This window comes from Alnus glutinosa, chromosome 10 (assembly GCF_958979055.1).
Source record: "Alnus glutinosa chromosome 10, dhAlnGlut1.1, whole genome shotgun sequence".
Taxonomy (NCBI): Eukaryota; Viridiplantae; Streptophyta; class Magnoliopsida; order Fagales; family Betulaceae; genus Alnus; species Alnus glutinosa.
This window is the reverse complement of record NC_084895.1, coordinates 19,547,132-19,564,158: the sequence shown is the minus strand read 5'-3', so window position 1 is coordinate 19,564,158 and position 17,027 is coordinate 19,547,132. Positions and strand designations below refer to the sequence as shown.

General features: G+C 36.4%; 1 protein-coding gene across 1 annotated transcript; it reads right to left on the bottom strand.

Moving 5' to 3' along the window:
- Positions 1-726: 726 nt before the first annotated feature.
- Positions 727-16,043, bottom strand: LOC133879620 (E3 ubiquitin-protein ligase BRE1-like 1). The gene is made up of 19 exons (XM_062318254.1): positions 15,586-16,043; positions 14,737-14,898; positions 14,538-14,622; positions 12,955-13,182; positions 12,687-12,848; positions 10,979-11,172; positions 10,769-10,852; positions 10,518-10,637; positions 10,231-10,417; positions 9,969-10,129; positions 9,812-9,883; positions 9,220-9,296; positions 8,605-8,799; positions 6,779-6,851; positions 6,609-6,695; positions 4,840-4,977; positions 4,551-4,753; positions 4,307-4,472; positions 727-1,256 (listed from the first exon to the last, which is right to left on the bottom strand). The coding sequence occupies exons 1-19, from the start codon at positions 15,700-15,702 to the stop codon at positions 1,125-1,127; spliced, it is 2,643 nt and encodes an 880-aa protein (XP_062174238.1). The 5' UTR covers positions 15,703-16,043; the 3' UTR covers positions 727-1,124.
- Between the last annotated feature and the right edge of the window lie 984 nt (positions 16,044-17,027).

Here is a 17,027-nt window from a genome sequence, read left to right as displayed (position 1 = left end):
GAAAATTCCCAATAGTTTCCAACTAAAATAAACAATTTCTAAACTAATATGCTGAATGCTAAAAATCTAATCTTCAACATAGCTCTATGTCAAACGATTGTTACCACAAGATGAAACCACCTCATTTGCCTCGACAATCTATTCTCTCAGCTTCTTGCCTGTCAAGAAAACATCCTGCCTCCAAAATAAACCTTTTTCCTGCACACAACAAAAAGGTCACGCGGTTTCTTTTTCCCTTCCTACTCTGAAAAAGAGAAACAAAATCTGACTTGGATGGATACTTACAAAGCTTATGGGAAAGAAAGAGTTACAACCAGACAACATAACACAATGTTGAGAAAAAATAACTGCTTTGATATGAAGATCAGTTATACAGAATAGGACTCTATCTTTTACATCTCCAATGTTTGAGAACAGTAAAGCATCGGGACTAAAAGTACAATTTATATGTATATACACAAAAAAAAAAAAAAAAAAAACTGGCTCCAGAAACAAACAAAATTGAAACTGGTCTGCTCTAAAGGTCTGACCAACATATGAAATTAAAATTGCTCAGCTAAACTTTCTGATATTGGCCCAGCTTTTTTACAAGAAACAAGACGCTTGGACAAAATACAACATCCCATAAATAGCATATTACCCCAGCAATGCAATAAGCATGGATGCATCTATTAAACTTAGTATAATAAATTTTATTCATTTTATGATCATGCATCCTCCAAGGCCTCTGGGAATAAGCATTGGGCTAATTCTGATTAATCTGCAATAAATTGAAAGATTCCAGGCGCTCCAAACAGTTAAATGAGAAAACAAACATAATAAATACAATAACTCGAAGAAACCAAAAAAAAAAAAAAAAAAAAAAAAAAAAAAATTGTAAAATCAACAATCTAGAACTAGAACCAGCAAAATTAAGATGATTTCCACTGGTTGCTAACGGGGCAAGAGCTTGACTGGCTCTTGCCAATGTTATTTCTCTACAATTCTCTACTATAACAATACATGTGAACCTGTTGGTATCCACATATCAAGCCTTCGATCATGTGCACCAGGTCATATGCACCTAAGGACAGCATTGTAGGCCTCCTCAAGAAGCAGAAAACAAAGTTTTCCTCAGTTTCCTGTCAGATGTAAACGGGTTTGACGTCATTAGGCCCGAAACTTGTGGCACATGCTGGGCACTTGCGGTGGCGACTTTCAGTAATTCTTTGTACACAGGGGTTGCAGAACAAGTGGTAGCATTTTGTAATAACAACCTGAAGGAGAAAAAAAAAAGTATAAGAACAATATTTAAAAATAATTTGATAAAAATGGCATAACTGCTTAATACTGTATAAAGAATGACTTTCACTCCAAGCACTCACTGGAGTAGTGCACCCTATTCTTGATCAAACCTCAAAGCAGCACAAAAACCAATTGAGCCATACTGTTAAAATTTAGCTTCGGTTCTGAAATATATAAATCCTCAGAGACAGCACCACTCAAACCACCAGCAGATATGGTGTTTGGGAGCTACTTTGAGGCTGAGAGGGGGCGGTACTGCTAAGGTAAACCCTTGAAAAAATTATTAACACAAACTGAAGTCTACTGGGTTGATTTTCCGAAACCCAAGACCTAAGTTTTGATTAGGTTGGTTGGCCATGTCAGATTTTTGGGATGAATCACTGGCCATACATATTAATAACATAATATCTTTTGCAATAATAATTCATTGTATTTGAAGTTGCGTACCTAATGATCAATTTTGTTGATTTTTACACTACATATTATTGATTGATTAGCATTTAAGATTGAATTGGTCTTTTGCGCACCGAAACAAAAAAGCGCACCGAAGAAATACAATGCGCAATCCAAAATGGCGACATTTCTTCAGCAACTCTCGCGGTTTGAGACAGGGTGATCCTTTATGTCCTTTGCTATTTGTCATAATTATGGAGGCTCCGAGTATAATGCTTTCCATTATTGTAGATAGAGGCTTTCTCTCATGCTTTTTTGTGGGGTCTAGGAACTTTGATGCGATTCATATTTCCATCTTTTGTTTGCGTATGACACCCTACTTTTTTGTAAGGCAAACCCAAAACTACTACGCTTTCTGCGTGCCTTATTCTTATGCTTTGAAGCTGTCTTCGGTTTGAAAACTATCTTCACTAAGTCAAAATTGGTTCCTGTGGGTAATGTTAATAATGTTGATGGCCAGCAAATATTATAGGTTGCACGGTGTCTTCTTTGCCTATGAAGTATTTTGGCTTTCCAGTGGGAGTTCCTTTTAAGGCCAAGTCTATTTGGAATGGTGTTAATGAAAAGATTGAGCGTCGTTTAGCTGGATGGAAGAGAATGTACTTCTCTAAGGGTGGAAGGATTACTTTAATAAAGAGCACTTAATCCAAATTGCCCACGTATTCCTTGTCTCTTTTTTCCCCATTCTTGTTGGTGTTTCCAGTCGCATAGGGAAACAACAATTGGATTTGTTATGTGGCGGGCTGAGTGATGTTTTCAAATTTCACCTAGTAAGCTGGTTCCTAGTCATAATAGATTTGAGTTGGAAGATGACTCCAAAATTAGATCCTGACATGACAAATGGTATGGGGATCAGGTCCGTAAGGACATTTTCCTGAATTCGTATAGTACTGCTTGTGTAAAGGATGCTTCCGTGGCAGATTACTTGGAATTATCAAATGATTCCCATAAGTGGAATGTAAGCTTTATCAAGCTACGTTTTTTAACTAGTACTCTTTTAGATTGAGACAGAGAGGTGAAGACAAGCTCCATTGGGATCCCTAAGAGGGGCTAGGGGTGTTTGACGTTAGAACATTCTATAATGTATACCTCATGATAGCACCTGTTCCCTAGGAAGAGAATTTGGCTTAATAAGGTCCACTTCAGAGCGGCATTTTTTGCTTGGACAACCACCCTAAGGAAGATCTTAATCATGAATAACCATAGGAAACATGTTATTGTGGTGGACTGATGTTGTATGAGTAAGAGTGGAGAGTTTGTCAATCATCTCATTCTCCATTGTGAGATTGCCAGTGCCTTGTGGAGTGTTATTTTCAACCGTGTTGGGCTAGCTTGGGTCATGCTAGAGAGTAGTAGACCTTTTTCCCTGTTGGAAAGCGCTAGGAGGCAGTCCTCAGAGCACAGCTGTGTGGAAGATAGTTTCGTCTTGCCTTTTGCGATGTCTTGGAGGGAAAGAAATGATAGAAGTTTTAAAGACAATGAGAGGACGGTGGTGGAACTTAACTTTTTCTTTTTCAAAACTCTTTATCATTGGCCAACTATTTTAGATTATAATGTGCTTAGTTTGCACGACTCTTTCTAGCTAGGTGTATTTGTTAGTGCCTTCCTGCTTTTAATGATGCTTCATGTAAGAATCAGTCTTTTGCAAAGAATAGTATAAAAATCAGTCCAAGTACAGTGAGATTTTTGGGATGAAAATAGTATATTCCCCAAACTTGAGTTCTATGTGCGACAATTATTTGCATGAGCACAACAAATGAACAAAGAATATCTACTAAGAAATCCAAGAGAAAGGACTGCAAAAAATTGACATTATCAGATTATGGAATTTTGTTTGAACCAAGGAGAGGAGAAATAAATTACTTTAACAATACTGATGATATTTAAAAAAAAAAAAAAAATTGATAGTCAAGAGATGACAACATTAGAAACTGCAATCTAGTAGAAACTATGTCATGGAATCCATAGAAACTGTAACCATATCTTTCCCCTAGCTTTGCATGAATAATGTCTAAATGCACAATGCTCTAGAGCCAAGAAAGGGGAAACGGAGCTTGCTTCCAAAAAAGGCTAGTCTTGCATAGGTAGATTCACCAAATGCATGATAAAATGTAGCTGAAGCAATCAAAGTTCAATGTCTGTTTTATGAGGCTGAGCCCATTAAAATTTCTTTTCATCATTGTCTAGGACCGTCATTCTTTTTTGTTGACAAGTTTTATACTACTGCATCATGACAGAATAAAAACTACAAAAATACAAGGCCATGGATACAAACTGCAAAACACTAACCATTTCCAAATACACCCCCTACCCCCACCCCTCCAACCCGCCTTTCTCTTTCTCATGTTTTTCATTTCCAAGAACATAAAGGAAAAAAAAGCAAGAAAATGAAATTCAAACTACCAAACTCTTCAATCATTCATATAGGATAAAAGTGCACAGCAAACATTAACTCCAATAGTATATCTACTTCTTACAACTGGAAACCATAGTGGAATCATCACTTTATACAAAATAATCATCACGAACAACAGCCCAAAAAAAGTAGAATCACAAGTCAAATATTTACCTCTTTTGTTCTCTCCAGGCAGATACTGCACTTCAGTATTTCCCGATATTCTCGTAGTTCCTCCTGAAGCTTTTCGACAACTGATGAGCCCTCTGTCTCTTCCCTAAGACGTGAAGCCTTTCTCCTTACTACCTCCAATTCCTCCTCTATTCTTTTCTTGTCAAACCTGAGAAAGAATGAGAAATGGGTCAATGCCTGCCGCTTTGCAGAAATCAGAAGAAAAGAAGTACAATATTTTCTGTACCTTTCTCTCTCTAGTTCTATCTGCAGCCCAACAAGAGCCGCTCGACTTCTTTCAACCTTAGATTGTAATTCCTCCAGTGACTCCTTTGCTTGCTGAGACAATCTTTTCACATCTAACAATTTCTTTTGTGTATTTTCCAAAGAAAATGAACTATGAAGCTTATCATCTGCAAGTTTCTGAATTTGTTCTGAACAGAATTTCAACTGCAAAGCAAAAAATATAGTTTACTCAAAATATTCACATTGCCCATTGCTATCAATTCGAATTAAAAAATAAGGCTGAGAAATACCTGATCTTCGACTCTAGCAGCTCTCATGTCATAAAAACATAGAGATGCATTGGCCTGCTGAACCTCCCTCTCCATGGTTCGTTTGCCCATGAGTAAAGTATCCTGCAGCTGTCTTGCCCTAACAGCCTCTAAGACAAGCTGAAACAAAAATAGCAAAACCCATAAATTGACCTTCTAAAAGCAGAAAAAATACACACCCAATCCACAATGTAACATATCAAAATGTGAATCAAGAGACATGTTTACAGAGGTCTGAATGGCAAAAAATGCTGTAGGTGTACGCAAAAATTCTCTCAACATATAGAACTGTACAATGCTGCAGATTAAACCTATTCTACCGAAGCCATAAACATGCCCAAGTCTATTGTTACAAACTTTTTCAACACCGCTGACATTTGTGGCACAAGTCTATTGCCAGCAAACACATTGTGTCAGTTTCGTGATAATGTATCTTGGCAGCAGCTGCTGGGATAGAATTGCTGTGCAGAAACTGTTGCAGCATTTTTGCCAAAAAATTGTTTGGCAAATATCTTGTACAAGCAGCTGTTGCTGCTGAAATGCTTTGCTGAGTGTTTGATAGTCATTGTTATACGTGTTGGGATTGTCTGAAATGGATATCATGGGATTACTGGGGAAAAATATAAAGGATTATGATGGGAATTTTGAAAAAAAAAACATATGGACAATTTTGACCACCCAACCTAGCTTCTTGCAGCCCACACGGCAGCTTTAAAAGCAATCCCAATCACTGTTTCCCAAATCTGTGGCAGGGCAGTGGTTGCCTCCCACAAATATCTACTGTTTTTTTTACCAGACACATCGCAACTACTTTTCCCATAGAAAAGCAGATGTAGAGGTGCCAAATGCTTTACCAAGCAGGCACTAATGCTATCATGTTTAGACTCTATTTCAAGCAAGATACATGTTTTTTTTTTTTTGATAAATAGTGTCAATTTATTAATAAAGTGCAGAGGGGCGTAACCCTAATACACATGAAGTATGCAAGAGTGCCCTAAAAGGAACAAACAAAAAATAAGTTTAAAAAATCTGCATAAGTAAAAACATTCAAACGGAGACGCTATCCACATATATAAAGTAATGAGCAAACGCTTCCGTAGCTCCACCATCAATGTCTCTACATTTTCGAAGTATATAAGCTGAAACCTGAAAGTAGTCTCAAGTCCCAAGAAGCCCTCAACTAATAGCACCACAAAAGGTAAAGTTTGCACCAATTTGAGATATGGAGTAAGCAGGATATGTGAAACACACAAACGCATGCCCCAATTGCTAAAAGATATAAGCCACAACCCCCGCCCCCCCCTTTTTCCCTTTTTTCATTTTCCTGTCTGTCATTAGTACAACATGCCTAAAGCATGTCAACCAAGTCTTGTTTGAGTAAAAAGTGAAAATTGATTTATATTTACTGATGCATTCAACACAAACACAAACACTTTTAACCCCATAGAGCTACTTATATATATATAAACCATAGAGTGGGATAGTTTCTTCAGGATCATGCCTCATGAAACAGAGATCGATATGAAGAATAGTTTACAACTTCTGCAATCAAGAAAAATGACCATTAATAGGAAAATACTAATACAAACATAAGCAGTAAATTATTTCATGTTGGACTGCAACAATGAAGCACACACGAGAGATATCAATATCCATAAGTTAAAACCAAACAGGTCACAAAAATTCAACAAGAAGAAGAAAAAAACACCACTTTATATCAATTAAAAGAAAATGGAGGGATAGACAATTACCTTAATGTTATAGTCATCTCTCTCAGTAATTTGCTGCAAAAGATGTTGGTTTTGATTCTGCATATCATCATAAGCCTGTCCAATTGACTGAGGAAAAACCAGACCAGTAATTAGACCAATTTCATGATTGTTCATCAGATCCCATCCACATAAGATACCAAGAAACTAACCTCTATTTCAGATAAGTATGCTTCATTTTCTTCATTTTTGGATTTTAGGACATCAGTAAGTCTAGAAATATCCCTGGAATAGCAGTAAACTTGACATTTGGTAAGAACTCCTTTTACACAATTATTATGTTCAAACGATAGTAAGCTAATGGTAGAATATCAGCTTGTGCAGTTAACATAAAGTACTACAGATCATCAGAACACTTAATGATAAAATGAAGCTTTGAAATCTTCAAACAGAATACAGAGCAGGTTTAGTTAAGACAATGAACCTCTTGCAATGATCTTTTTAATAATCTAACAGCTAATGGTTGTTTCTTGATAGGTAAAATTCTTTTCAAAGTGCCAAGGTGTAAATCACTAATAAATTTATATACAAGGGGACAATGAAAGAAGATGCTTGACATAGTCATTCAGTCAAAAAGCTTTCAAAACATTCTCTCAAAAATAGAAGCTTAATTTGATCCCTGGTAACTCCAACAACCTCAAACATGCTAATATCATCTCATGCCAAAAAGTCAAATTACTTATAATATAGCTACATCCCAATCATTCCACTTTACAACATCTCAACAACCACCCTGCACATCATACTATATAACCGAAATAGGAGTAGAAAAAATATCTAATCTGAAAAGCTCCCTAGCAAAATTAATCGAGCAAAACAGGGTCTATTATTTCTTCCAGACAAACACCAATCAACAAAAACTTCTTAAGCTTAATATGAATCTCCAGTTTCTTTCTTGAAAGCAGCTATCCACACACCCAAAAATGAAAAGGTTGCATACACTATTTATATAGAATATATTTTAGTTGAAAAATACAAAGAACCTAAAAAGAGGGTTCAACAGTAGCAGCAGCTTAAAAGAATGAGGGGTTGGGGGAAGTTTTGTAGTCACACCAAATTTGAGGTGGGAAATGGCTCCAAGGTTAGATTCTTGCATGATCTTTCGTGTGGAGATATGACCCTCAAGGATAGCATCCTTCCCAGTTTACGTTAGTATTGCTTGCACAAAGGGTGCTTTTGTTGCGATTCACGTGGACTTTTCTGAAGGTGTCATTTAGTGAAATGTGAGCTTTGCTAGTGGCTTATGGTTGGGAGGTGGATGCATTTGCCTCGTTCTTCAAGATGTTGTATTTAGCGAGAATGAGACGGGAAGGGGAAAACAAGTTCCGGTGGGTCCCTTCCAAAAGAAGGTTGTCTAGTTTGTCATGATGGTTTCTGTTTCCATTAAAGTGTTTGATGGACTAAGGTTTCATTGAGGGTGGCTTTTTTTGTGTGGTTGGCGGCCATAGGAAAAATCTTTACCATGGATAATCTCTAAAAGCGACGTGTCATTGTGGATCATAGGTGTTATATGTGCAAAAGGAATGGAGGAGTCCGTGGACCATCTTCTTCTTCTTCGTTGTAAGGTTGCTTGTACCATTTGAAATGTTTTCTTCAGTCGATTTGGATTGTCTTGGGTTATGCTTAGACAAGTAGTTGATTTGTATGCTTGATGGACTGCTAACAGCACTCGGAGTGCAGCTGTGTGGAAGATGGTGCTTTTGTGCTCTTTTGTGGTGTCTATGGAGGGAAAGAAATTATAAAAATTTTGAGGACCGTGAGAGGACTTTGGAACAAGTCTTTTTTTTCAACACTTTGTGTCTTTGGACAACTGCTTATGTTTCTTCTTTGGTAATTAGTTATCATGATTTTCTTCTTTTTGCTTCTATTAATTAGGTGACTTGTCTTGTATACTTCATGCTTATAGGGGGTGTCTTACGCTTTTGTGATATCTTAATTTTACTTATCAAAAAAAAAAAAATCTCATAGCAGATCACACCTTTTAGAAGCTTCCAACTTCTGCCTCAGGTCAGCAATCTCTGCTTCTCCTGCAGCAAGCCTTTGTTGGGATATAGCCTCAGCTTCATTTGCTGTCTTGACTCGCAATTCCAACTTGTGCTCATCAAGTGAGGATTTCAAAGTTTGAACATGAGTCCATGCCTTGTATTCCGAATCCCTGGCCTCCATGATATCCCTGCAGATATTATAAACTTCTAAGAACAGTGACAGCATGACAATACACATCAAATCATTATAACTCACATTATCCGAGCAACCCATGACACGTAATTAGCTTATGCAGCATGCAGTGCTTACAACATAATGACATTACAGAACCAGAACCAGAATCAGCATTAAGTAGGTGGTATACGAGAAGATAACAGGATCTTGCAATTAGTTAAAGATGAAGCCCCTTACTCAGTTAAGAAATTCATGGTTGATTTTGTTTCATTCCTATACACACTCACACACACATGCATACACCAGAAGATCGAAGAAAGAATCCTCAGAACATTCAAAATCAGCTTTGGATGAAGTTTTAGGCATTTACCAAAGTATATCAAATCAGAAACGTGAAGGAAAAAGAAAAATAGATCCATGCAGATTCTCTAACCTTGAATCAGTGGATTCACGTCTATACATTTCCAAAATCAACTTTAATTCCAGATCACTTTCCTTTAAATCTTGGACCTGCAACAGAGAATCGGCAAACTTACTAAAGCCAAATCATTAGTAGATTATATACTTTTTTTTTCCTCTTTTTCAAAAGAAAAGGCAAAAAGTAGTTCTCATAGATATAATTTCCGGTAATGGCTGCCCCTTCAGTAATAGGGCGGCCTCCTGATTTAAGATGTGTTTTCGAGGACCAGAACTATCATGCCTAGTCCAGAAAACGGTGTTCAATGAGTCACAATGTCTTTGCTCCAAAACTCTATAAATAACCATCATAGCACACTATCAACCAGGTACATCATGTTTACACAAGTATTGCCTACAGAGAACTATTTTTTTCTCACATAAGTAGCAATTTACTCAAACCTGGTAATTACATGGTATAAATTAACTTTACAATAAATTTATATCCATAAGTCGTACAATCCTTAACATGAGTGCAGAAATGAATAAGAAATATTCACAACACAATTGCACATCCTTTTCCATACGATAGTTAGGGACCAAATACAAGTACCAAAAGCATATCCTACCACAGCTTGTAACTTTTGCATCTCAGCAACTTGATCAGCAGATCTGGCAGACAAAGTTTCACATTCTTTCACCTGTTAAGGTAAAAAAGAAAAGGAGCTTGAAGCCCTTGAACTGCATCCAAGAATTTGACTAAACGAAGAAAAAAAAATTCCCCACCTTCCTCTCAAGAATACTAGAAAGGGATTGCACATCAGCTCGAAGAGAATGAACATCTGAAGCAGCCTCTTTGTATTTACTTAATTCACTTTGCATAGTGCTCATTTTCTCAGGAAATGAAGAAACCAAGGTTTTAAATTTTGCAATAATTTCTTTTCTTCCTGCAATGCAGGGTATCTTCGTCACTATTGCAGCATAACCCTACAGTGATACAGAAGCACATGTTCAATGATTAAAAAAAAAACATCAGATTTCTTATAACCTGATTCTCTTGATTCCTCTTTCAGCTTAGATTCAATCCTATTTCTTTCCTCAATTTGTCTCTGTATCTCTATCTTCAGATCAGTCGCTCTGGAATCAGCAACTGCAGAAGATCTCCGAAAAACATCAACTATGTCATTTTTAATATTCAATTCTCTCTCCCTCCATGCAAGGTTGTCCTTCTCAACCTACAATTCCCGAGGAAAATTGATGGTCAGCATCAGAACCAAACCCTTGCAACAAAGATGGTAGATGAAGGCATAAATGAAACTACCGACCAGTTACAACCTGTAGTTTTTCAAATAAGGCCTGATACTGCAAAACTTCTGATTTTGAATTTTCTATTTGATCTCTCACCAGGAGGTAAGCATTGGAAGATGAAATACACTTCACGTTCTTCAATGTGTTCTGTCATGAAATATCTCCATTCAAATTATGTGACTGGATAAATAGAAATGTACTTGAAAATTGATCCTTTAGAAAGAAATATTTGCAAGTATTGCACCAACAGAGAAATCAATGTTTTTAAGAAAACTAACCTGCAAACTAGATAACTGCTCTAATATTTTTATCCTTTCTTCATGAAGACCTTTAAGTTCCATTTGCCGGCATGAAGCTTGGTCCTGTGTAGCTCAAAAAAATTAGCACGCTTGTCTCTTTCAGTTTTAGATTTTTTTCAATTGTTCGACAAAGCTCAAACAAAGTCTGAGATGAAGGAATAAAAATAAGCCCCAAGATGAACAAATTACCATTAGTTCTTTGAGAGTGGACTCCATATCGTGCAGATCTTTTTGTTTATCTTTGACCCTATCTCCGGCAATGTGCTTATTTCCTTGATTTAAGATAGGGAAAAATGCCCCTTTTGCAGCATCTCTCTGTGCTTTAAGAGATGCTAAATTGCAATTACTTTCTTCTAGTTCTGCCAGTGTAACCTCCAATTCCTCTTCAAAAACCAATGAAATTGAATATCACTCACTGACACTAATACCATGAAAAACAAACACCAAGAAGAAAAACCTATTTCTTTTTTTGAGACTTTTCATTTTTGCGGCCCCCACCCAGCCGCAGGGGATAAGAAATCAAGAATTCATACAGATTTCTGTCTCATCATGTTGACTCAGTACAGTAGGCAATTCAAGAGATCAACCAATGTATATGTACATATAGGTCTTCATGTCCGTGCTTATCTATCATTATTTTAGAGAAAGAAAGAAAGAATGCAAAGGGGCAGCACTCAAAAATAAATGGTTGTGTTCAAGAGCTCAAATATTTAACTATTGCATTTACTGTTAATGCTTGTTTATCATTTATAACTTGCAAAAGTAATAAGCTTCAGTATTTCCGCCATGCCATACACATTTGACTTTATTTTTTTGGATAAGTATGCCAGATGCATTGACATTTACGCAACTCAACTACAAAATTGACAATACCATTGTTAAAATGCTTTTCTAGGATCATGCGAATTATGCGAGTGGAGAAAATAAATATCAACTTTTCTGGCAAAGGAAAAAGAATTCAGAAAAGCAAATCCTCATCATCAGTTACAAATAATGCATGAAGCTTAAACACAATTTTATAAGTGATGTTAAGAAGCCTTTTAATATCTACTGTACTAAGTTCACATAACAAGACATTGACAAGAGTACAAATCACTGCAAATTATTATGCCATGCATATTGCATATCCAGTTTCATCCAAGGTTTTAATTCTAAAATTCTTTAATCTATCACAAAGGTTCAATACAATGTTCAGTTATTAGTAAATGGTATACTGGTCAGATTTTCAAAGATCTCAATTATAGGTTATAAAATAGGCATATGACCAAAATTGTGATATGCAAAGCATAAAACTGCCACTTGGATGATGATAATTGGCATGTACTTGGAAGACAGACAATAGAACACTCCTAAGTCAAGCTAAATGTGTTTCGAAGTTTGGACAAATCCAGCCTTGACACCCGCACAAAGACACTTTTAGAAAGAATAAATATCTGCTTCCTATATTTACACAAATCTATACATATGTATGTGTCCGAGTACATAAGGGCGCACATACAAATATTGAATTAAGAGCATGTAACAAACCCCACCCCCCTCCCCCTCCCCCAAGGCCTACAGGTCATGCCTTAAGCCTATTACAATAATGACATAGTAGTGACAATGCCTTAGCATGCCTTGCACAGCAATACCCAGCTCCCTCTTTTAAAAATCAACTTCTTTTTAGGGGTTGGCTTTTTTTTTTGGATTTTGGGGGGGGGGGGGGGGGGGGGGGGTTGAAGCGTGTGAAATTTCGACCAAGTTTTAAATTCTCACTTTCAACTTGAAACTGTGGCTGTATATGAGGAGTACAAATATCATAACCCATAAATACTCAGATTTCTCATTCAAGATTCACTCATATGATCAACAATTTCAAAAGGTAAATGATCAATCATAAAACAAATAAGAAAGTTACCTTTTAAACGTTTAATCCTAGCTTTACTTTTTGCATCAATGTCTTGGTGTCTCCGCAGTTCCCTTCCCAGTGATTTGTGCTTCAGATGAAGATCACTAAATTCCAATCTCAAGTTCTTAACTTCTTTCTCTAAATCATGGGATGCCTTTTGCCTGCATGAACCTAGCAAAAGGAGCAGTACATGCATAGATCTAAGGGATAACTCAAGAGGACAAAATATCTCAGAACAGGAATTATGTGAAATTTATCTATCCCGCTTAATCCTTACCATCCTCTGGAAGTTCCTTCAACACTGCAGCAGGTAATCCATCCTTCAGATACCACACGTTATCAACAGCAGATACTATATTGCATAAAATGTCCCTAGTCTTCTCAAAGGCAGTTTCTTTATCTTCTTTCATATGATTTGTGCAATTATATGTTGAGGAATTTTCGGTTGCACCGGTTTCTATGAGTCGGCTAAGAAAAGCATCCTTAAATGTAGATGAAACCCCATCTGACAAGCAATTCAAAACAGCCTTGTCAGCAAGTACATTTCCACAATAACACTTTCTTGACATTTGCTAGTGATACAAATCTACAATTTCGCAGACTAGGAACCACAGACCCCTCAAATATAGAAAAGAGATATTGTGAAACCAGCACAAAATCAGACTTCAGTTCCATTCAAACAGAGAAAAAGGAAGCAAGGAAATTATATATCGGAATAACAAATGGCATTGATTAAACTAAAATCTAGAAGAGGGAGAGCTTGAGATGATAAGAGAGCAGAAAATCATTAGAGAACAATGTATCATCACATTAATAACATTTCAAGATAACCCCCCATGAAGTATAAACTTCATGCACCTGATTGAAAAAGAAATTACACTTCGTACAAGAATCATCATCATATTGCAAATTGGCCATCTACACAAAAATAAACCAAATATGGTAGCACAAGGGGAGGATGGTGTTCTAATGAGGTGTTTGGGCCGCTTAGGGTGGGGGTGTGGAAAAACATTAGGAGTGGGTGGGGGTCTTTTCTAGATTTGTTAGGTATGAGGTGTGAGATGGGTCTAAAAGCAGGTTTTGGCATGATTTGTGGAGTGGTTCCATGATATACTATACTAAAACAAGGTTTTATAACAAACAAGGCCAATTTGATTATGAATATAATATTGAGAAAGCTCACTCAAAGATCACAAAATTAATTCCAAATTGCAACCATATTTGCAGATTTGGAGTTCTTGGGCTACACTTGGAAAGACGGGGTATCTTCTAAGTTTAAAATTAAAAAAAATAATAATAAATAAAAAAATTCCCTGATATAAGGGATTCAAAAGCTTTGAGTACAAGGAGAAACAGTCACAGAAACATAGCCCACCATTATCACCTGAGTAAATCATTAGTAGCAAAAGATGCATAAAAGGATTTCCAGAACTATATTCCTTTCCAATCAGTGAAGATCTCTGATCTGATCAACATCTTTGAAGAATTTTTTTTTATTATTATGAATAATAATTTATTAGAAAATGAGAAATTTTTTGATGAATGATAAACCCTTTGAAGAAATGAACCCTGGTTAACCTATATTGCTTGTTTAAAGGTATCCTTCACATCCTTTTATGGAACCAAAAGAAATATCATTAAACTAAACCGCTACAATATGAAAGTAGGTATCAGAAGAAAGGTCAAAACTCAAAAGTGTTTAGCCAACCTCCTATTACACGACAAATTTCAATACTAAGATGCTATCAACAAACAAGAAAACTAATCCCAAGGCGCAGAGAATAAATTAAGCATTTAATCAAATAGGAGTACCACCACAAAAGAAGCAACAAAACAACATATAACGCAGTTGATCCTCACCCTCCATACTCGGCAGATGTTCGCCATCTTGTTCAATATTCAACTCTCTTGTACAGATGGAAGATGATTCCAAGTCATTAACCAGCTGATGTAAACAATATGAGTCAAGCAACCATCAATCAATATATACAAAAAACCCACAAAGGAATTGCCGAAGACTGTTAAAGAGCACAGGAATGTACACAGAAATTATTGTTACCTTGTCCAGGGACTTATTGATCACTGCTAATGTAGAATCATACGGTTGCTGCTTCTGCTTCAGTTGAGAGAATTTACTCTCAAGTGCAAAATACTCAACCTTCTGAGATTCTAACTTCTGTACAAGCCTTTGATTTTGATATTGTAGAACAGTAATATCAAGCTACATCATTGGTAACAGAAAACATAAGGTAAAAACACACAAGTTAATCTAGAAGACTACATTTTTGCTACCCGCTAGTAATAAAAGTTGTTTGATGTGAAAAAATTGCTTTTGTATTATCATGCTATAAGTGAATGTCACTGCATATTGTTCTTCCAACTGGCAAAGTAGGAAGTTAATTCAAAAGAAGTGATTCAATTGTGGGTTCAAAATCCTAACAATCAAAACCATTTTGTCCTAGTCAAAGAACTGAGTTTCAAACCTTTGTCAGGCTAAAAGCACAATGCTAAGAAAAACATGATCACGATCTAACCAAATTTCAGATTAATATAACGTTAAGCCATGAAGATCACATTAATATCAAATTCAAGCATATAAAGGGCAATAGCTGCCTCCCAAGTACAAATTTCAGGTCATCCAATAGAGCATCCAACATTAATAACAAACACTATCAAGCTAACAACGGAAACTATACGCTCCTAACAAGCTAACAACTCAAATCAACTCTAAATGCATGAGCTTTTCAGATAAATTAAACAACCCAGATAAGCAAAACAATAAAATTCATCTATCAATGTCCAAAACTTAAAAGAAAAAAACAAAAATCCAAACATACCCACAAATTTTTTTGACCCAAAGCACATAGTTTTTGAGAAATTAGAAACAAAAGGAACGCGAAGATCCTACCTTTTTGTCTTCGGAAAGGGGCAAGAAGGGATGCTTCTTAGCAGTCGCAGCCGCAGCCGTGGGTGATATGGAGCCAAAGTGACGCCGTTTCCGGTCTGGCTCACCCGTGCTCCCCATTGAACCCCTAGCACCCACCCACCACAAGCTCCACTCACATTAGGCAACACCAAAACTTGGCCACAAATCAAAACCCCCTATGACAATACCACAGAAACAAACCCTAGACCAATCAATCCCCCAAAACCCTAATTCCAATAACCAACACAAATTTTAATTTTCTTCTTTTGCTTCCATCCGTAATTCCCCTAAACGCTAACTCAAATCTCTATCTCTCTCTCTCTCTCTCTCCCTCCCTCTCTGTGAGTTTGGATTTGAGGGTTTTTCTGTCTCCAAAATGCTCACTTTGCCTATCTATCTGAAGCTCGAGGAGGAGAGAGAAAATTCGTGAGTTTTTGTATAATAAAAATAAAATGGTGCTTGGAATTCTGTGAAAGATAGGAGGGTAATTTCGGTAGTTGAACGGGGCGGAGGGTTTTTTTTTTTTTTGACACGAAACGTTGCGGAGGTTGTGTACGTATACCTGTTGGAGGAATATGAGGGCGGTCATTACGTCAGGGCGAGGAGGGGGAAGTGAGTGACGTGGCGAAGCCTCATTGGCTAAGACTGTTGAAAGTAGCCTTTGGCGGTTTGTTTCCGCTTAAAATAATTTATGAAAAATGACTTTGGTATTTTTCGGTATTTGGTGGGATTGAAAATAATAATCAACCGAAAAATAATTTTCGTTTAACAAAAATGCTTAGTAAATTTCAAAAAAATGATTTACGCTTTTTAAAAGTGTAAATAAATGAATTTGACGCTTTAAAAAGCGTAAATAAATGAATTTGATGCTTTTTTAAACGATGCAGTTGACATCCACGTTCAAACAGTCGACCACTACCGGAATCTAATCGGTGTCGGAATCCGACAACGTCCGGTCACTGTCGCCGAATTTTTATATTATTTTACACTAATATTTATATGTTGTAAATAAAAATTGGTTTTTATAAGTTAATATGATTAAATGTGATTTTCTGTACGCGCCAAATACTGAAAAATACTTTCAGCAAAAAATATTTTTCTAAAAAATGACTTTTTTGAAACTATTTTACATCGAAACAAACGGAGTATTAGTTTCTATTGGCCATTGCAGCATGTTGAAGCTATGCGTGGTCACTGTGTTTTCGATTGGGATTGGGTGCAAGGCAAACCGCGTTCCGCTCTCCAAAATTTTATAATTTTTTTTAAAAAAAAAAATACATTTTTTTTAATGAATAACCTACCTTAATTAATTTTTTACCCCCTCCAAAAAAATATTTTTTGATTGCGTGGGTAAGTTTTAATATTTGTGCATTTATAGACTGAAATCTGATAAATCAATACTTTTAAAGCATTTTTTCTTTTCA

What these genes read in the sequence shown, in the direction of transcription:
- LOC133879620 (XM_062318254.1), bottom strand. Translation starts at nt 15,702, where the DNA reads ATGGGGAGCACGGGTGAGCCAGACCGGAAACGGCGTCACTTTGGCTCC. An exon ending in CCACTCTCAAAGAACTAATG is followed by an intron (nt 10,853 to 10,978) that starts GTAATTTGTTCA and finishes TGAGCTACACAG; the next exon opens with GACCAAGCTTCATGCCGGCA. An exon ending in CTAGTATTCTTGAGAGGAAG is followed by an intron (nt 9,884 to 9,968) that starts GTGGGGAATTTT and finishes TTACCTTAACAG; the next exon opens with GTGAAAGAATGTGAAACTTT.